The following is a 21,481-nucleotide window of genomic DNA, read 5'->3' on the forward strand; positions in this document are numbered from 1 at the left end:
CCTGGTTGGTTTCCAATAGCTTATTAAGGTAGAATTTTGGAAGGGAGGGGGCTTTCCAACTGGCTGCAGGTTTACCAGGCATCCTTGTCAGCTGCAGTTTAGCAAGGGAGCAGCTTATGGTCATCCTGACGAGGAAGGACCCTTTAAGGCTGGGGTGGGAAGTTCTCAGTGGTGGGTTCTCCTGGAGTGCGGGGTCAGGGGGGTGCTTTTCTGTGACCAGGCTGTCATACTGATTTTTGTGGGTAAGGTGCCACGGAAGCCAGTTTCACACCCTAGAAAAGGATTTGGAACAGAAAAAAAATAGTAAAACATGCCAAACATGTTAAGGTGGAACAACATTTTAGCAGAGTCTTTGATTGTATTATTGTGCAATCTTACTGTTTGAAGAATGCCAATTAGTAGTGCTAAAAGTCTTGTAAGTAGAAGTTTTTCATTACTCTTGTGTCTGGGCATTTTATATTTCAAATAAAAGTTTTTAACAGAATGCTCTTTTCCTGACTAGATTCTCAAGTAGGTGTTTTACGCATTTGGAGTGTTTCAAGAACAACACCTATTGATAATTTTAAGTTAAAGAAAACAGGATTTCACTGCTTACATATACTTAATTCTCCTCCAAGAAAAAAATGTAAGTGAAAGTATCAACAAAGTTTACTATTTTAAAATATTGTATTTGCTGCTTTCAAATAAAATGATACAATGATATGAACATAGCAAATGCCATATGCTACTGAGAAGCAAATTTGAAAAAATAGCCTTGGACAATACGTGTGCTAAAGGAACCTTGAAGCCACACCATTTCGGCTTTTCTGTGGCGCCCTGATCCTTCTAAATCCCGGAGACCAGAGGTTCTAGAGACATGAGGGTTGGGAACTGATACTCTGGAGGCTGACGTATTGTTTACACATCCTGCAATTTTTTGTGGTTATTTGTTTCTCTGTTTAGTTGCTATGAAGATTTACACCATGGGATGACTGAAACAGCACAGATTCTCACATATTTTTTATATTAGAAAAGTAGCCCATGTTCATTAGAGAAAAAAACGTAAAATATAAAGAAGTAGGTACCAACCTCGTCATTTCTGAGTAATTCCTTTCAAGTAATCTATTGCTAGATGTCTAGTTTTTTACCCCATTTTTCAATGTAACAAAGTGTAGAAAAAGAAAAATTATGTGAAAATGAAGATTTTAATCATTCCAAGTTCTATAAAAAGAGTTGAATTACAGATAGAAAAGTATATAAAGAGTTCAAAACCACTCATAATGTCAGTAAATTAAAATATTAGAAAACCAAGTCATGGGCCATATTAATTTTAACCAAATCATCAGCAAACTTTCATTGAATCAAGTGCTTCTTTTGTTATTAGTAGGTAGTTAAAATTAGTATGGACTTCCTGTCACTCTGAGATTCTGAGGGGTATTATGCAAGTGAATGAGATAAGGAATACTGTATTATATTTGAATAAAAAGGGAATATACTCAAAAAAGAGAATATCTGGGAAATATTTATCTATCTTCCAGTATGTAATTAGTATAGACTGGTCTGATAATTGACAGTGGTATTATTATTTTGAGTTATGTTTGCAAAAGAATATTCATGTTCTAAGGAAAAACTTCTTGCAAGAAGACACGATATGAGATAAAGAATACACAGAAAATAAGAAAGCACGGACACTTATGTAACTGGAAGTTGGAGAAATGGAAGCATATAAACAGTGAAAGTAAACCCGAGGAAGAAGAAAGAAAAACTGAGATGCAAATGTGTGTCAGACAATTATGATTCTTAGTTTGGGCACTAAATTAGAGTGAATTATATGTCAAAAAACTTATTTTCATTGGATGGGCGTTTAGTGGAGAGAGTTATGAGCTTTCAAAGAAAAAATTCCCATGCTTGTGTTATTTGTCTATGCAGAGGGCAACGTCAGCTAATATATGGTGATTTTGAAAGAAGATTCTAATTAAAAAAATAATCATTCTGTGCTTTAATTTATGGGGGAGATAAAAAACAAATATTCACAGTATATTGTGATTCCTCACGTACTAATTTTCATCCATTTTCCTCCCCCTGCACTTTTATACACCTCTGTGCAAAATCATATCCAATTCTGTGTATATGTGTATATACAGGGTGGGGCAAAAGTAGGTTTACAATAAGCCAGGCAGTGAGGGACAAATACCATATAATCTCACCTTTAACTGGAACATAATCAACAGAAGAAAAGAGCAAACAAAATATAACCAGAGACATTGAAATTAAGAACAATCTAACAATAGCCAGAGGGGAGTGGGGAGGGGACAGTGGAGGGGAAGGGTTTTCAGGAACTACTATAAAGGACACATGGACAAAACCAAGGGGGAAGGTGGAAGCAAGGGAGGGAGGTGGGTTTGGCTGGGGTGGGGGGCAGTGGTGGGGAGAAAATGCAGACAACTGTAGCTGAACAACAATAAATAATTTATGAAAAAAAGTAGGTTTATAGTTGTGAGTACATGAAACACAGAGTTTATTTTTGTATTAATATTTATTAATTATTACATTATTTTTCCATATAAATAACTGTAGACCTACTTTTGCTCTGCCCTCTATTTTGGCAAAGCTGCCAAAGCGCTCCTGTGGCAGGAAATGTGATTATTTCTCAGTAGAAGAAAACAAAGGGCTTTTCTTTATTAATTTACAAATTTACTTATTTACTAACTTCTAAATTAATGTATGAATTATATTTATACATATATGTATACATACATATGTGAACATTACATATATGTATACATTTAAATACAGTTTATGCATTAGTTTATGAATTACGCTGTGCGGTTTCATTCCAGCCTATGCGGAGCTGTTGGCTCACATGTTTACCTGCTGACTTCTCTTCTTTTTCAGTCTCAGTCCAGCCCCCGACTAAAAATCACTACACGTCCTCCACCAGCGAGGCGGTGCCCCCCCCAGCGCTGACGCGGAGCCAGGCCTTCTCCCTCCCTCCGGGCCACGCGCTGTGCTGTTTCCTGGACGGGGGCGTCGGCCTGTACAACCTGGGAGCCAGGAAGTGGGATTTCCTTAGAGACATGGTATGTCCAGGCCGCCCCTTCTTTCATACCCAACACCTACTTTGTGAAGCTTGCGATATTTACTTTTACTTACTTATTAATATCGTTAACATACACTTTTGTAAACAATCATATATTAGGACTTTATCTTGGCTGACAAAAACGTTGTGGAATAATGTGTAGAATGCTGACAAACCCAGTAAAAATCTTTCAGTTTCCAACATTGAACTTCTGGAAATGTGAATGTCTAGCTGATCACGATCACCAGCAAGGTCGGCAGTGTTCCCACTCTTGTGGGGGCCATGTCAGCCCTTCGGACAGCACTGGAAACCCACGTTCCTGTGCTGTAGGTGGGAGGCAAAACGGTACCCTCTTAGAAGGAGGAAAAGTCCATCTCTGCCGGGTACTCCAGGTGTGGCTGCTCTCATCTGTAAATGAGCAAGGTTGGATGAAGTTGTCGTAAGATTTGTGTCTATTATTGAACCATTATAATAACTCTGATTCTATCAACTTCCGTTCTCATGATCATTAAGCCTCTAGTACAGCAGAATAAAACCTTGCTGAGGACTCATATTTTTGTTTGGTTGTGCTCTCTGCTTTGTCTCCACTACCTAAAATAGTGCCTGGTGCATAGCAAGTCTTTGTTAAGTTTTGATGAATGCATGCGTGCATGTAATTATATTGTGTTGTAATTAATATTTGTTCGTGATCATCCTCAATTGCCCCTCATTTAGAGTTTATAAAATTACCTGTTTTTTCCCTACAGTTTTAAATTATACTAATTATACTAATCTTTTTCTTTCGTTCTTTAAATTGTATTGTTATTCAATTACAGTTGTATGCCTTTTCTCCCCATCCCTCCTAATTATACTAATCTTGATATTTAAGAAAGTTTTAAATGTTAAATGTTTGTTCAATAGAAAAACTCAGAAAGGAATCAAGAGCTATACTTGCCCTTGTTAAAAAAAAAAAGAGGGAAATAACCAATGATACTATCATATCAGGACTAATTTAATTTTGTCCTCAAATAAAAACATTGAACATTAGCAAAAATATTTTTTAACAATGCGTAGCTTATTTAAAAGTATTCCTTCTGTAAATGTTTTCCCAGTGTGCGAAACTTTTCCTGTATTTCAAATTACCACTTACTTTTAAAAAGAATTATAAAAGGAAAGGGAGAAAAAGAAGTCTGTTAAAATTCACCTTAGTAAAGAAGCCACGCAACCCAGGTTCAGTGGAGTTTCTGTTGGGTGTATGTCATCATTTAAAGTATGTTTTATTTTATTGAATTTATAATTCAATAAAAGCTCAAAGATTCTTTTATTATACATTTTTTCAGTGGCTCTTCTCCCTTTCAAAATGTCTACCATTCAGCAGACACAGTGAGTTTTATCTTTGTAATTCCTCTCATCCCCAACACAGACCCCAACTCGAGATGACTAGAAATAACATCTCGGAAGAGACATCTGACTCTGATGTTGTATGCGTACAGCATCTCCAAAGATTCCAAATTACATGGGATAAGAAAAATCCTAGTCATACACTTTCTAAAAGGTGTACTTCCACATGAATGTCTGCTTGATTAAGATGAAGAAAAATGCTTCAAAATTGCCCCTTCCTCCTTGCATTCCCCCTGATAAGAAGATGAAGAAATATTCACAATTTAGTTCTTGCTGTGTGGTTTTTCAAATTTAAAAAACAAAATTTGAAAGCGTAGCCATGAACTAACACTGAAAAATACACATCCAGGCAGTCCCTGCCCCAAGTGTGTTCTTAACATTGGACATGAGGACTGGACCAACTCCAGCCCCCTGAACCTGTGGCTGAAGCATCCTGTCCCCTCCTTGCTAACTCTGGGATTCTCCTCTCCTCTCCCGAGAGGAGCCCCTGCAGCCCTGTGTGGCTTCCTGTGGGCGGTGCTTCTGGTGTCACCAGGCTCCAGGACTTGGAAGGCTCCTGTGTGCCCCTAAGGCCGGAATTGAAATAGAGAGCCCCATCCTTGTGTTAATTCTCTCCCAGGTCCCAGCAGGGTGTAATTTCTGCTGCTTGGGGTGGGAGTTTCAGTTCCCGCGTTCCAGTTTGGGGAGACAAGTGGTACCTCTGGCTACTGGCAGTAGATTCCTACCAGCTTCTCCCACAGCGCATCCTGATCCCTTTCCACTTCGCAAGTGTGACTGTTCCCATGTATCGGTATATCCCACGTCTCAGTTTGTCAGATGTTTGGGACCCAAGTCACCAGGCAATGGGAACAGGTGTTGTGAGTTCCAAAGAATAAACTTGCTAGAAAATTTTGGAACATGACCCATTAAACTCGAGACCATGCCCACTATTCTTCTTTCTGTTAAAATCATGACCCTCTTTCAGAGCGTCATTGGTACCAAAAGAAGGAATATTTGCATGAAAGGACTTTTAGTTTCAGTTGTAGCTTGGTCTTTTATTTTCCTACCAGAATGATGTAGTTACTATTAATAGTTAATCCCGTTATAAATGTCTAGCATAGCATTCTGTATATGGTAAATAATGAGAAAACATAGGTGTGGAATTGAAGATGAACGTTGGATTTTGAACATCCTTGTGTTTAGTCGCTGATTTAAGGGCCTGAGATGGAATGAAATCTAGGTCTGTAACAGCTTCTACACTGAGAACAGCACAAAGCTTCTTCAACCACCGCAGTGGCTCAGGCTTTGTGGGTTTGCTTGCCTTATGTGTTTGTGTTCACATTTGGAAGCCATAGTACACGGTTCGGCTTGATTAGACATTGTGGTTTGCTTATTAATAACGTGGATTTCCCTCAGTCGTTGTGACTTTTCCTGCTGTGTTCCCAGGGCCACATCGAAACCATCTTTGACTGCAAATTCAAGCCGGCTGACCCCAGCCTCCTGGCCACCGCGTCATTTGACGGCACCATCAAAGTCTGGGACGTGAACACGCTGACGGCCGTGCACACCTCCCCGGGCAACGAGGGCATCATCTACTCCCTCTCGTGGGCTCCAGGTGAGGAGGGCTTCATTGGCGTCAGGGCTCCCGTGAAATGACTTTCCTGACTTCCATTGTCACTAGCGTGACCTTCCTCCCATCAATGCCATCTTGTTCCAAAGGCTTGTAGAGGCAGATTAGTAATGACATATTTTTTTGGTTCAGCTTTGGGGGTTTTCGGAACAGACTCCCTGCATAGGCACTTTGATGTCGGGGCCCTTATATACGACATAAGCACATGGAAAAGCCACCGTAAATCAGGATGATTGCGACTCACCTGATTTTAGCTGCATCTGTATAGCTGTGACTTCAACAATATCACACATTTTACATGAACGTTTTCCTTAAAATGTTCATGAGCATCAAATATGTAAAAATTGAACATTTACTTTTTAAAAGTTAGAATACATCTTTCCCTAGTACAGCTGTTTTGTGAATATGAATGATTATATACCATCACAGTTCACTTGTGGCCATGTAATTCTATGTTAGTTCCACCTTTGTGATATTGAAGGACTTTTAGGCCATAATAGGGCCTTTCCTTTGATCTCAGAAAGATGCTTCTACTTTTCCACTTTCTTTTACAGAAAGGGGGTGTTCCGTGGCATCTCTGGCATTTTTTCCCAAAATATTATTTCCCTATAATAAATAATTATTCATACCTAAATGGGTTTCACTTTATAAAGTATGTAGAATGCTTTACTTATTTGTCCCACGAGTAAAATATTAATATAAAACCTACACATAACCCACACAACCAGGGCACAGCTTTTTCCCCCTTTATCTCATGGACGGGGATGTTTAATCTTGAATTTAGGGGCTCTCTTCAGAGAATCTGGGGGCCTCTTGGAATTTCATGAGTAATGTTCAGCATAGCTGTGCCTGTACCTGCGTCTGTGGACGTCATAGGAATCAGATTCTCAGAGGTGCCCACCATACAGAAAGGCTACGAACACACAGCTTTTTTATGTAGCCTCCTCCTCCTCCCCCAAGGGTTAGAAAAAGGCTTTACTTCCACTTTTTACAGACAGTGGTTTTTCCTTTAAGCCGAACATGCTTAGTACCATTCGGGAAATACAGCTACTTGAAAAAACTGGTCCTTCACTAATTAAGAACTGAGGCACCAGAAGAACTCAGCAGTTCTCCCTCTCCCTGTTTCACCTCGGCCTCTGTTTGACTCATCGAGTGTGTTGGCCAACATTTATGAGTCTGAGGTCAGAGGGGTTGAGAAACGCTCACAGGACTTTATGCAAAGCAAGCAGTGGTGGAATCCACATGGGAACAGGGGTCCGTCTGACCGTGAAGCCTGCATGCTCAGTCCTCCCTCCTCGAGTCTTCACAGCAGGGTCCCCCCCATTGGGGGTGGAGGGATTGACCCAGCTGGTGCAGACTTAGTACACAGCAGCCATTAGCTGACCATTCCTCCTCCTCCAAAATGCGTATGAGTCTCAAACCCAAAACCCGAGTAGTAACTGTGGCCGTACAGACCACTGTTTGAGTGCATTCTCAGAAGGCCTCCTCTTACACGAAGCTTTATCCCACACTCTGCACTGGACATTGGCCCCAAGGAAGCAAAACTGTTGAGGAAAGGAAAGTCTGTGATTTTTCTGAAATGCGATTACAAATGAATCTCTCTTTTTAGGTGAGTATGGATGGAATTGGAAAGATTAATAAAGGTCAGCATAGACAGAAGTAGAATAGGATAGAGGTGGTTGCATCATTTCCTTTCTATTTAGAGTAGATTCCTTAGGAAAAGGAAAACAGCGCAAATAAAATGGAAACTTATCCTCAGTAATTCCAGGACCCAAAAGGGGAGCAGGATGAAAATCCTGGAAATATGGTGAGGACCTTTTTAGTGTCTGTTATCATTTATCACAGAGTAATCCCCCCGTGCTTGCCCCCCGGTAGCTGACGCCTCCTCTCCCTGCCAGAGGAGAAAACCCTGCTCCCACAGCCTTGCAGGGGCTGCTGGGGTCCTGGACCAGCCGCCAGCTCAGGGGCATTTTCACGACTACAGATTGTTTCATTTCTTAGAGACAAAGCATGCTTGATGTTTTTATTAGAGAAACTGATTTTATTCACGGGTGTTGCCCACATAAATGCTCTCCCAACCATGAAAAAAATTACTAGATGGTCAGAAAAGAGTAAATGCTAACTGGATATGTGATAATATTGAGGAATTTTTGACACTTTTTTTATTTGTCATTGTGGTGGTTTAGTTATGGTAATAAAAGAGTCCATGCCTTTTAGACATCCACGCTAAACTGTTTTTTGATGAATTAATGTAATGTCAGAGGTTTACACTTAGGAGGGGCTGTAGACCAAGCAAGGCTGACCATATTTTGACCATTGTTGAAGGTTGTGATGGATACATTCATACCGTTCTCTGGGTTTGCATGCACTTGATGGTTTCCACATTAAAAAATTTAAAGAACTACTCTGCAAACCACAAGTCTTACTTTTTCAAAAGTGTTTTTGTGGTAGACATTTCATATAATGCCTAACAAATTGTTTCCTAAGGTGATTTGGATTGTATTGCTGGAGCAACTTCCCAAAATGGTGCTTTTATTTGGGATGTTAAAAAGGGCAAAATGGTACAACGCTTTAATGAGGTAAGATGTTATCTACTGGTAGCCCAATAACCTAATGTCTTATACTGCTCCCTGTTTTTTAAATGCTTTAGTCTCTTCATTTAATAGTTATCACCAGGTGGCATCATGTTCTCTGTGTGAGAAGAAAATCCAAGGGACAGTTACATACCGAAATGAATTCTGAAATATGTAGATGAGTCTAAGATATAAAAATCTACCCAAAGTTGCATTAGAGAGTCAGCAACTTTGAGTAGGGGCTATAGGCAAATATTCAGTAGTTGGAAGAAGACCAATCTCAGAACAAGTCCCACATTGTAGTCTCAATTCTCTTACTAGTTAGCTGTTGACTTAGGGAGCATCATTTTACTGCCTGAACCTCTTTTTAAGATGGTGAAGTTAGATTCTTTTGGGTTGGCCAAAAAGTTCGTTTGATTTTTTTCATAAGATGACTCTAGTAGTACTTAGTTGTCTCTAACTTCCCTGGAAACAATTTTGTTAGATTGTATTGTGACAGCTGTCCTATCAGCATGCATTTAAAAAAACTGGTGAGTTTTTGTGTAGCCATTTTAATAGTGAAGATGGAAGAAAATATGCAACATTTTCAGCCATTGTGCTTTATTATGTCAAGAAAGGTAAAAATGCAAAAAATAAAAAAAAGATGTGTGCAGGGTGTGGAGAAGGTGCTCTGACTGATCGAACGTGTCAGAAGTGGTTTGTGAAGTTTCGTGCTGGAGATTCCTCGCTGGATGATGCTCCACGGTTGGGTAGACCAGCTGAAGTTGATAGCGATCAAATCACGACATTAATTGATAACAATCAATATTACACCACACAGGAGAGAGCCGACATACTCAAAATATCCCAGTCAGTAAAGTTATTGGTGAAAATGAAAAACATGTCTTTTACTTTACAGGAAAAACCATACTGACTTTTTGGCCAACCCAGTACAATTTCCTAGATTTCCTTTCAGTTCTTAAATTCTTCTATTCTGTGACAAGCCCTAAGCCTCTGCTCTTCCTATTTGGAGTGTCACAGATGGTGCTTTTCCTTCTGCTTGGAGTCAAATTGTCAGCTGCAGGTTGCGGAGCTCCATTAATATTGGGAAAGTATTGAGAGTGTTAGATATGAATCAGGGGACATACGGCAGAATCTAGGATTGTCTCTGTTTGGAAACTTCATTCATTTCAAGTGACTACTGTTAAAGTTGACTAAATATATAACTGATACAAAAATTGCATATACATTTAATTCTTTAAAACCATTTATACAAAAGATGGTTACCCCTCTGAGGATCAAGTAGCCTTGCCCTTCTGGGTGACTGAGAAATGAGACAAATGCAGAATGCGGGGGGACCCCCAAGCCCAGTAAGCAGCATCGCTCTCAGAAGAGGAAACTCCAACGGCGGCTGCCTGCTTACCCTGCTCCCCTTCCTCTTTGTGACAATACTCCAGGTCCAGCCTACCCTCTCTGCCCTCCCAGCCAGAACAGTAAATTGTGATAGGAAAAGATATGAACCTGAAAAAGAAACGTGTGGCCTAAATCTAAGTAATTTCATTCTTCAGTGTCAGATCTGTCGGTCTGTTCCTATGGCATCTTGTAGCCTTAAATATCTGCCTGTTAGCCCCAGAGCCGCCCCAGCCTTGCTCCAGCGGCCCAGCATCTCGGCACCTGGCATCTCTTGTGCCCATCCCTGTCTTTCATAGTTAAGGCCAGTATCAAAATTGCTTACGTCTAGGAGAAGAAATATGGGGAAAGTTAAGAATGCCAGCTTTAATTAACAGTTCCATATTCCTCCCTGAAGGAAGTGCAGGATGGTAAAGAGCCCAAAGTGCACTCCACATGGGGTAACGAAGCTGGTGGGAGGCCTCCACTCTAGCCAAATGAGTGTAGGGACTACCTCCAGGTTCGTGTCTGTCTTCATAAGCTTCCCCACCTTGACCTCCAAAGACAGAAACACAGCCAACCAGAGACCACCTCAGCCAAACAGCCTTAAAGCGCAGGGGAAGAAGGCACGGCCACCACCACTGAAGTACTGTATAGGACTGAAATGTTTTCAGTTAAATTTGGAAAGGGATCGACCTTTATTTACCCATGACCTAGTTGATGAATGAAATTCCCACGTACTTTTCTTGTGTTTTAAGAAGTTCTCATCACAGCAGTGGTGACTAGACCCTTTTGCCCTTCTGCATGCAGTCCAAGAATGCAGACAAACAGATAAATAGGGTTATTTGTTTTCGGAATGGTCTTAAAGCTGTTCTTTGAACTTGAGAAGAGCAATCAATATAACAATTGCCTGCAGTAGTGCCTGCCTCGTGCCTGAGCTCGCACCGGGTTAGGAAGCAGAGAGAGGATGCTCTGCCTCTCCGGTCTCCAGACTGATGTTGGCAGGGAAGGCCTCACGCAGGGTTTAACTCCACAGGAGCCCCGACAGGCAGATTCTGGCTCTTGCCAGTGTTCACAAAAAAAGCACTAGAAGCCACCTAATTTATGTTTTATTTTATTTTACAAGAAATTTATTTAGCTTTTATAAGTTTTTTTTTAATGTTGTTGTTTTAGAAACAGCAATCTTGTTTAAGTGTGACTTTAACGTTCTTCAAGTGTATTATACTCAGCTTTCTGCTACTGGCAATAACGCCTCTTTTAGCATCATCGAAAGCAAGTTCCTAGTAGAAAAATAATACTTAGAAGAAGTAAATAAATAAGAGAAAAAAGGGGTGAATTATTTCTTATTGATAGGTATTTTGCCTTTTTTGAAGCATGGAAAAAATGGAATATTCTGCATTGCCTGGAGTCATAAAGATTCCAAAAGAATAGCAACCTGCAGTGAGGACGGCTTCTGGTAAGTGCTGCGTGTGGCATCCATCGCATGGTTTATGACGGATGCAGGAGCCACACCAGTCGTATCCTGGGAGCACAGACTTCAAAATGTTGATGAGATTCCAGTTGTACCGCTCGCCAGCTACCACGACTAGTATTTATAAGCCCACCTAGCCATATCCTGTGTTGCTATGATGCATCGGTAATAAATAATAATGAAGTGACATTCAAAAATAAACAAACCAGTAACTGCTTGAATTATGCCTAATACACTATGAATTGCCTCAAAGAAGCTTGAAGGACTTTTCTCAAAGAGTCTAAATGATGCTCATCAGATTTGTGAGGGGGTGGCCTTTCAGTTTTAAAGTGGCTCAAGAGATATCGGGTCCTCTAGAAACTTCTTCACAGTTTTGTAGGTGCTGTTATCTCTAAAAGGATAAAAAGCCTTTGCAAAGAATGAGGTAATTCATATGGGAAATGCCCTTTTTTTAGAAGCTAAGTTCTCTGACCCTGTGTTTCAGAAACATGAGCTTTCTCAGTTCTGTTAAGTTCTAGGGGGAAGTAGGTTTCCCAAACATTACACAGATGGGAAAAATTGCCTTTGGGTAAAGAATGTCTGAAATCAGGCGATTGTACCCCATCGCTGTAGATGCTGTCACCGGAACAGGTGATGTGCACACTCGAGGCTGTACCTCCAGCGCTCTGCTGACTCGATGAAGAGCCACAGTCAGCGATGGAAGGCTTGGAAGCAGGGGTCACCACCCTGCCCGGTCACCTCAGAGGTTTCGGTGGGCCTAGTGATGTGCTAGAGGGTCTTCCCCCAAAGCCTTTAAAACCCTGTAATACATTAGTTTATATACACTTACTTTTTTCTTTCTAAAGGAATCAATACCCCTTGCATTACAGTATCACACAGTAGGCTTTTAGATCTTCCTCCACTTTTGCAGTTAAAGTATATAGGATCCTTTTAGGGAGAAGGGATCCTTTGAATTTCTAGTTATGTTACTTAGAGTGTGCCAGGAACACATTGCATCTGGCACATCTTGGGCTTGGTATGACAGTGCATGTAATCAGCATTATAGATGAGTTTTAAATACAAATTTTGAAGCTGAGTAATACATGTTAATTATATCATTGTTTTAAAAATAGATGTGTCAACTATGCTTCTCCTCGATCAAAAAGTTTCTCTATGAAATAGTTTCTGAATCCAAACCTATCACCTCTAAATTGATATAAATGGGTCACCATAATTAACAATAAGTGACCTAAGTACATATACTCACAATTGGTAATAACATTGGCACAGGACTTTGGAATGTTCCCGGTGCTTTGCAGACAAGGCTTCTATCCTAAATTATTACGTTTCACTTACACGATTCTGACTTTGTTCCCTTGAATGAAATCTTTAGCATGTTTCCCCCTATTAACGTATTATGCCTAATTTCAGCATCATTCGAACAGTCGATGGCAAAGTGCTCCACAAATACAAACACCCTGCCTCAGTATTTGGTTGTGACTGGAGCCAAAACAACAAGTAAGTATTTTTTTTCTGAAATACATAGTAATTACATTTCTGAGATATTAAATAACCATGAAGTTTGACGGTATTCCCATAAACGATACTTATCATTCTTTTTAGGCCATTTTCCCCTCACCTAGTCTTGTAATTGCTTATTTATTCTAGATGTCAATTTTATTTCATCAACTTATCATATGATTTAGAAATATTAAGTTCCTCCTTCCAAAACAACTTTCTGATGCTTTATGACTAATGAATGAAAAGTGGAAATCAGTCCAGCTGCTGTGTGGTGTGGATTCTGCCTGAGAAACGGGAGCCTTTCTGCACCCCCTTTTGGGAATCTGTGTGGCAGACGTGTTCTGCCCCGACTTCCCATCGCCCCACCTGACGCTCAGCCACAGCATGGCGGGGTTCCCAGCACGTGGAACTGATGTGGTCGGTTTTGAAAGGCCAGCCTTGCCTAACAGCCTGATAATTTACTGTGGAAAAACCAGCTTGGATTTTAAAATTAGTCCAAGTCAAACCTTCACTACAATTGATCCTAAATTCATTGCATGTCCAAGGATCTTGTGTTTCCCACCTCTCTTTGATGGGATATAAATTATACTTAAAAATTCAAATTTTCCTGAGATGTTAAAACAATGTGAAGTGTCTTATGCTTTTCCACATTACAGGTGGAAAATGTACGTATTAAAATATTAAAACTTTACGTGTGTTCTGAGTCCAATCACATACTTACTACACAAAATGATGGATCTTTGTATTTCTCCCAGTCAGTGTGGAAGAAGTTACTACACACAGTCAGAGTTTACCTACATAAGGAGCCCATGCCAGCATCTCTCCGTAGCGTGCCTACCTCGTCATCTCCCAGTTCCCGTCTCTGGTCAGCCAGGAGTCACTCTCACCTGCTCCATCCGAACATTCTTCTCTCCCAGCCACCCCTCCGCCACTAAACCAACAATGTTCGTTTGGTTTTGGTTTGGGGTTTTTGCATTTTAGAAATATTTTATTTTTATTTTAAAAAATTCATTTATTCATTTAATCTGAATTTTTTTTTTTACCTTATTGTATTTTTTTCCATTACCATTTCCCACCCCTCCCCATACCCTCTTCTGCCTCCAGTGGTCAGGGTGTGTAGTGATTAGTAACTTGCTTACCAGCAAGTAAGCACATCTCGATCCCTCACCATTGGGGCCCCTTCTTAAGAACCAGTCGTTGCAAAATATAAAGTTCTGAGAGCTACTCAAGAAGTTATAAATCTGAACATTTTGAAAAAAGAACATATAGAAATGTAAATGCCATTATCTCTGATCTAAGATGCATACAATAGAAATTCGACCGATGAAAGGCAACGTTGAGAGAGAAGCTTCTTTTGGTAGTAGGGCAGTTTCTGCCAACTATGTTTTTACTTAGGTAAGTTTTCAGTCTAAGTTCATTAAGGATTCGAAACAAAATCTAGTGTTAGAAGTGAGAACTGTGCACGTTTTTAAATCCTCAGTTACAAGCACCCTCATGCGTCTCACACTTCCGCGTGCTGCTGGTGCTGTTTCAGAGACATGATTGCCACGGGCTGTGAGGACAAGGACGTGCGCGTCTATTACGTAGCCACCAGCTCGGAGCAGCCGCTGAAGGTGTTCAGTGGGCACACCGCCAAGGTCTTCCATGTCCGATGGTCTCCTCTCCGGGAGGGGGTTCTCTGCAGCGGTTCTGATGACGGGTATGTATTTTGGTGTTTGCGTTTTCTAGTCCTTAAAATCGTGCGCTTTCCATTTTTCAGAAATGTCCTTATTTATATGATCCAGCTGATGTGGGGAATATTTGAAATATGTACTTAATATGTTGGTGGTTAACAAGTAGCTAATTGCATTCAGTAAATTGCATTTTGTCATGCTTATATTATCATTGTAGTCCTGATATCTATCTTCTTATTTATTTTACTTATTATGGATACATTCTATTTTACTAATAATGAAGTTAATAGAAACAAAAATTTTAAAAGGATCTTTTGGGAAAGGGAAAAAGATTGGAAACATCTCTGTAAAATATGGAGAAGAGTTTATTGTTAACAATGTTACATGTTATGGAAAAAACTGGACTCTGTTTTCATTAAGAAAGTAATAAAGATAATTATATATTTTAGCATGAAGAGCAGATATTTTAGTAATGAGAGTGATTTAACATTTTGGTCACTGCTGAACGTGAGATAAATATAGGTAAGAAAACTCTTACTTTACGCAAGTAGAAGTCATAGTATACGGTAACCTCAGGTCTAATATTAAAAGTATTTTCATCTTGAAATTTTGAAATAAATCCAAATTTAATAATAAACGTAATTGTGGGATTTCTCTGGGTTATCGCTTCAGTCTCTCAGCATGGGCTGTGGAGTCTGTATTCCGTTCTACACAAAAAAGTATAATCTCCGGTTACTGTCTCAGAAACATTTGTCAGGAAGAGAGCGGTGCTCACTTTGCTAGCTTACGGTAAAGAACGGTGCATTCTGGTAACTGGCCCGTTAGCAGCCAAGCAGAGGGTGGTTGTACCTAACGTGTTGTCTAGTTGTTTAAGTAAGAGTCAGAATTGCAGGGAAATCATTTCTTGCCAGTGTATTTGTCGCAGAATGTGCTTCACCCCGGAAGCCTCAGGGCCTCCTTGTGTGCAGTGGGCCACACAAGCTTTTCTGAGGTTTGATTGAAAAACACACATTCGGACTTCCAAGCCTGATGTTTGCCCAGTCGAACTCGGGTTGTAAAATCGAGGACACCTGTTCTGGTGCCCCCTAGGATAACAAAGGATTTTGAAGCAAGTCACTTTAGTACTATATATGAAGGTACGATATCAAACAAAATAATTTAAACATATGTAAGAAATCAGCACTCCAAAATTAGTTTTGGTATACATGGATCCATTGTTCTGTACTAGAATAAGGGGAAAAAGATCTTTTATATAAAGCAGAAAGAGATATGCCTTAAATAAAAATATACAATATAATGTTTACTATAATCTCTGGTGTCATCAGATTGATATAAATCTGTGACTAAGATTTAGTACGGATTGTCCAGCAAAGCTGGCATTTGGAGGTCTTAAGATGGTTTGGAGTTCGGATTTTATTCTAGCAACACTTGTACTTGGTACAGTCGGCAGATTGAAGTGATACCATGAATCCAGCTATCGTTAAATTCTGTACTTGACTTGAGAGTGTTTCCGCACTGGATAAGCAGCTTACTCCACTGACCAAAACATGAAGGAGTGGCTTACTGGACTGATATCATCATAAATATGCATGGACTTTTCAGCTAATACCCACGGTCATACATACTCTGTTTCATGATTTATACTAAGTTGAGTGTTCTTCAGTTGTCACATCCATGTTATTAATTATATTTTTGGCATTATCTTTTCTGGATATTTTATTTTACGAAAGCAATTTTTAAACATATAGACTGTGAAATAATACATTCAATTTCATTAGTAAATTGACCAGTAAAAGTCAGGACAATAAATATCTGTACATTGGACTAGGGTAGCCCTAGCCTAATTACTCATTTCTCTCTGCTCTAGCAGGGAGAATCTTGACATCACTTGAAATATAGAATGCTTTTTTAATATACTGAGCAATAGTTGTTGTGCTCCAGTAAGAATATGGTAAGATTTTATATACGTTACAACTCGAATGGCACTACTTCGATCCTATTCTGTTTCAGTTCTGTTCGAATCTGGGATTATACTCAGGATGCCTGCATAAATATTCTCAGTGGACACACCGGTCCTGTGAGGGCATTAATGTGGAACCCCGAGATCCCCTACCTGCTCGTATCTGGCAGCTGGGACTATACCGTGAAAGTATGGGACACCCGAGACGGGACTTGCTTGGACACCGTGTGCGACCACGGTGCGGATGTATACGGTAAAGCGGTTTTCAAGTACTTGCAAATGTTGCTCTGTGAATGGTGATTCTAACTTCTGAGCAATATGGTATTTTCTGAAGAAGTCTTGAAGCGTTTCATTTTAAAAAACATGTTTCTCATTAGAAATTATCCCTGTTGTTACTGACTATCAGAACATCCAGATGGCAATAAAAAACGTCATCAGAAATTTGCAGAAGGTAACTTTTATGAGCGTTGTGGTGTCTGTCGTTATCTGCAGGTACATTTTTGTTCCTACACACATGTACACACAGGTACACACATGTACCCATGCACGTATTTGCATGTGTGGCTTAGATTTTTCTCCCTCCAGAGGTAAGCTGTAAAAAGGAAATCAGGCATAAAGCAGGTATAGCTTATTTAGTCATGCCTCTGCCTCTGTGCTTAGATATTTATATTTAGAGAGTGGTGCTGTTTTTAACACTGTTGAGCTGGCTGTGGAAAATCAGACTGTTTGCTGCACGGCACTTTACTGTCCTTGGTAGCCCCCAAACCTTGGACGCCATAAGGAGGGCAACGGAGATGCAAAAATGATTCCTTACAGGAACCCTCCTCATGACGTCTGTACCTGTGTGCCTCACCCCAGCGGCCTTCTAGTTGAGGGAGTGTAGGTCAGTGTGAGAGAGAACCCTGTTTTCTATTGAAAGGGCCCCAACTCTGGTCACTGGCACACCCGTCAGTTCACAGATTACTGTGCACGCCATTGGTGTTAACAAACTGAAATAAGATTTCAACATCTTCCTCCAGGGCCATTTGCTTTCTAACGATTGTTCGATTTGTATTCCTATTTTATGCTAAATGATGTATTACATTCCTACATTATTTTCAGCCAAGACGGAGGCATTTCTTCCAAACGTCCATTCTGCACAAGTTTCATGAGGTACCTATAGATAGAAAGCATTTTCGACGTTTCCTTTAGTCAATGCAGGTCTGTGTCTCCCTCAGGTTTGGCGTGCCACCCTGGCCGTCCCTTCACCATGGCCTCCTGCTCCCGGGACTCGACAGTGCGACTCTGGTCCCTGGCCCCCCTGATCACTCCTCTGCAGATGAAGATTCTGGCCAACAGGTCTTGGAAAGAAATCATCGGGAACACTGGTATGGCAAAGCTGCATGGGTAGGAGTTTTATTTTTAAATGATATTTTATAGTCGTCTTTTCTCACCGAATTACATCTGTTCTCCAGATTATGCCCTCCTGCAAGGTGCTCCGCCCGTCCTGTGTGGCAAAGTGTCCAGAGATATTAAACAAGAAATAGAGAAGCTCCCCGGCAATCCTCGAGTGGAAAAACTGAAAAGGTTTTCAGAATGCTTATCAGTAAGTAGTCACAGGAGTTCAACGTGACTCCTTTTCTGCAGAATGAATCTTCACAGCTCTTGTCAGAAGGTATCACACATACTTAAGTGCATCCTCCCAGCTCACTGGGAGCCTCGGAACATACTCTGTACAGTGTGAGAAGGCAAGCGGAACCCAGGAACAATAAATGGGACAAGGTGTAGATCTAGTGCACTAATTTTCTGTCTCCTATGCCTGCATTATCTTTTTGAAGATGCACAGTGTTGTGCGGTTTCTCCTTCATCGTTATAGTGCTGCTTGTTCTGTATCTACTCATTAGCCTCCAGGTGGCAGTGCCAATCTGTGGAACCTGGTTGCTGTGCTAAAAGATCAGGACGACAGCTTGCTTCCTCAGAACTACTGTAAAGGCATAATGCACCTGAAACACCTGGTCAAGTTTAGAACGGTAAGTGAAGCGTGCAAACGCGGTGTGCTCAGGTGAAAATGGCTTTGCCTTTTCACTATTAAAACATAAAGGTTATTTCAAAATTTCTGTGTTAGGGCTGGTACACTAAAATAAGTGGATATAGAGAGTTAAATCTTCAGGCAGAAGCAAGCGTGAGGCTGTGAGTTATGTGAGGACAGGGGGAGGCAGTGGTAGTGTTCAGAGGCTGAGGCTTACGCCCTTCTCTTGGAACGACTCAAAAAGCTAGTCGTTTACCTGCAACCAGATGACGGCAGCACACGGACCACTGTGGTTCTAGTCTCAGACGCCTGGCAGGCTGTATCCTGGGAGACGTTAAAACTGATCATGTTATGGAGATCTTAGTGAGGTGGAATGCAAAATTACTTGGTATCTCCTGCCTGAGGCAATACGCAGTGCAAACAACTGACCCGTCCCAGGACCGGAAAGAAGAGATACCTTTCGTATTTGCAACGCAGTCTCAGTGGTGAGCCCAACGGGGCGCAGAGAGAGTTGGGCCGGGGGTGTCGGTGTGACAGTCACCAGAGCAGTTAGTTTCGTAAAGAGGCAGCACTTTTTGAAGTCACTAACTATGACTGTAAGAGTTACTTGTTCACCATATATGAGCCAGTTAGAGTGAGCCAGTAATTTTCCGTTCGATTAGAGGCCTTTCTGTACCTTTGTCACCAGCAATCCATGTTTTTCACTCGCCTCTGGTCCTCTGCATGGCTGCCACTCCCGCTGAGTTTGAAGGACCGGGCAAGTTAGCACATCCCCGCACGCACCAGGCTTACCTGCTCTCTGCACCCCACCCACACCGAATATCTGTGCTTACAGAGGGGTCACATTTTACAGAGAGAAAGTACTGATTTTTGAAAATACTTCATTTCCGGTGCCACATGCTTTTAACGTGTGTGTCCGTGTTAACCATAAATGCTCTCATGGTTGAGTGTTATCACCAGCTCTTGTCTAACAAGAGTTAGAAAAATTCTGTTTTCTTTATCACCAGTCAGAAGCCCAAGAACTGACCACAGTCAAGATGTCCAAATTTGGGGGCGGTATCGGTGCTCCAACTAAGGAGGAGAGACTGAGGGAAGCCGCCGAGATACACTTGAGACTAGGACAAATCCAGAGATACTGCGAACTGATGGTTGAACTTGGAGAGGTGAGGTGCTGCTCAAGTAAGGTGAATGAGTTGCACAATGTCCTGAGTGTGAGTGAAATACTACATAGTGAGCATGTCTTCTTCCAGAGCTGATTCTCCCTGTCCGCACTACTGGGGAGCCCGTTCAACATGCCTTCCCCACCCCGGATTTACAGAACGGGAAACCTTGGGAATGGAGCCCAATAACCCAGGCTTCTGCAGCCCTCCAGGCTATTCTCATGCATGTTAAAGTCTGAGAACCACTACCCTGGGCTGGAAGCTTTGATTCCTAAAACATCTTTGTTGGCTAACTTGCTCCCGGTGGATTCCCCTTGCTAATGCTGTGTGTTATATTAAAACCCACACTGGTCAGAAGGGTTTCCACTGAGGATTCTCTGAAGACATGTCCTGATTTTTAGGGAGGACTGAATAAGGCAGAGTTTTCCAAAAACGTTAGGGTGAATCTATCCTAATAAATTCAGTCTGGTGCTCACATTTGGAAGGTGGGTGGTGGCTACCATAGAGCCAAGACGGGGAGGACTTCCGCTTGCTAATCTGCAGGCTGGCTACAGGAGTGTGGCTGGTTTATGAAACTTTATTGAGCTTTTCATTTTTCTGCATGTGCATTTAGCTCAACAAAATGCTCCCACCCATCAGAAAAAGAAACCAAACACAATCAGAATAGCATGGACGTGTTTCATGTTCGATCATTTCTGAAAAGCTCAAAGTTAGTTAATCTCACAATGACAAAGCATGATATTAAGGATATTTATAAATAATATAAAGTAAAACTAAGCAATAAAGCTAACAAAATATATCACAATTAATTTTAATGCACCTTATCCGTACACTAGAGATAATTACTGCCCAAACTAAAATAACAAATGTGCCATTTAAAAATGTTATCGAAAGGCATTGCAAACTAAAAAGTATTTGATCTAGGAGCAGTGTGAAAGTTTTACTTATGAAGAAGTAAAGCAATGACTTAAAAGTTACTTTTTTAAAGTAGGCAGTACAAGAAAGAATAATATCTATCAAAAGTCAAGGAGAAAATAAATAAATTTTGTACAATGGTAGAATGGTTCTCTCTGAGTTCTTTATTTTGGTATATATAATTTTAATCTAGGGACTTCTGGCCCAGGTGGAGGCATAGGTAGACACACAGTGCCTCCTTGCACAACCAAAAGAAGGACAACAACACATTTAAAAACAAAAAACAACCAGAACTGCCAGAAAATCAAACTGTATGGAAGTCCGACAACCAGGAGCTAAAGAAGAAAAACTCACCCAGACAGTAGGAGGGGTAGTGATGGCATTTGGGTGGAGAGGACTCATAGCAAGGTGGTGGCTGGTGGAACGGGCAGTCCCACATTCACGTGCAGATAAACCAGGAAGAACAACTGGGGAGTGAGACAGACTGCCCGACCCAGGGCTCCAGTGTGGGGAAATAAAGCCTCAAACCTCTGATTGAGAACACCTGTAGGGGTTGTCCAGCACTGGAAGAAACCCCCAGCCTCACAGGAGAGTTTGTTGGAGAGACCCACAGGGTCCTAGAACCTACACAAGCCCACCCACCCAGGAATCAGCACCAAAAGGGCCCAGTTTGCTTGTGGGGAGTGGGGGAAGTGACTGAAAGCTGGCAGAGAGCAGAGCAAGCCTCATTGTTCCCTCTCGGACCCTCCCCCACAGACAGCATCACAACACAGTGACGTAGTTAACCCCCCCGGTGAACACCTAAG

At 41.1% G+C, this 21,481-nt stretch overlaps 1 protein-coding gene across 7 annotated transcripts in view; it reads left to right on the plus strand.

The window, feature by feature from the left end:
- Positions 1–21,481, plus strand: part of WDR17 (WD repeat domain 17) — a 77,830-nt gene that overhangs the window by 33,113 nt on the left and 23,236 nt on the right. For 5 of the 7 annotated variants that reach the window (XM_045197098.3, XM_045197095.2, XM_045197096.2 and 2 more), the window contains 12 exons: positions 503–625; positions 2,875–3,059; positions 5,864–6,032; positions 8,535–8,626; positions 11,362–11,444; positions 12,870–12,956; positions 14,440–14,658; positions 16,643–16,845; positions 17,810–17,959; positions 18,047–18,177; positions 18,476–18,601; positions 19,608–19,763. In XM_045197098.3, coding sequence (XP_045053033.2) covers positions 503–625; positions 2,875–3,059; positions 5,864–6,032; positions 8,535–8,626; positions 11,362–11,444; positions 12,870–12,956; positions 14,440–14,658; positions 16,643–16,845; positions 17,810–17,959; positions 18,047–18,177; positions 18,476–18,601; positions 19,608–19,763 — 1,724 coding nt within the window. The remainder of the gene's footprint in view (positions 1–502; positions 626–2,874; positions 3,060–5,863; positions 6,033–8,534; positions 8,627–11,361; positions 11,445–12,869; positions 12,957–14,439; positions 14,659–16,642; positions 16,846–17,809; positions 17,960–18,046; positions 18,178–18,475; positions 18,602–19,607; positions 19,764–21,481) is intronic. The other 2 variants (XM_045197097.2, XM_024562775.3) reach the window with 1 other exon arrangement.

The sequence above is a fragment of the Desmodus rotundus genome, chromosome 13, assembly GCF_022682495.2.
Source record: "Desmodus rotundus isolate HL8 chromosome 13, HLdesRot8A.1, whole genome shotgun sequence".
Classification (NCBI taxonomy): Eukaryota; Metazoa; Chordata; class Mammalia; order Chiroptera; family Phyllostomidae; genus Desmodus; species Desmodus rotundus.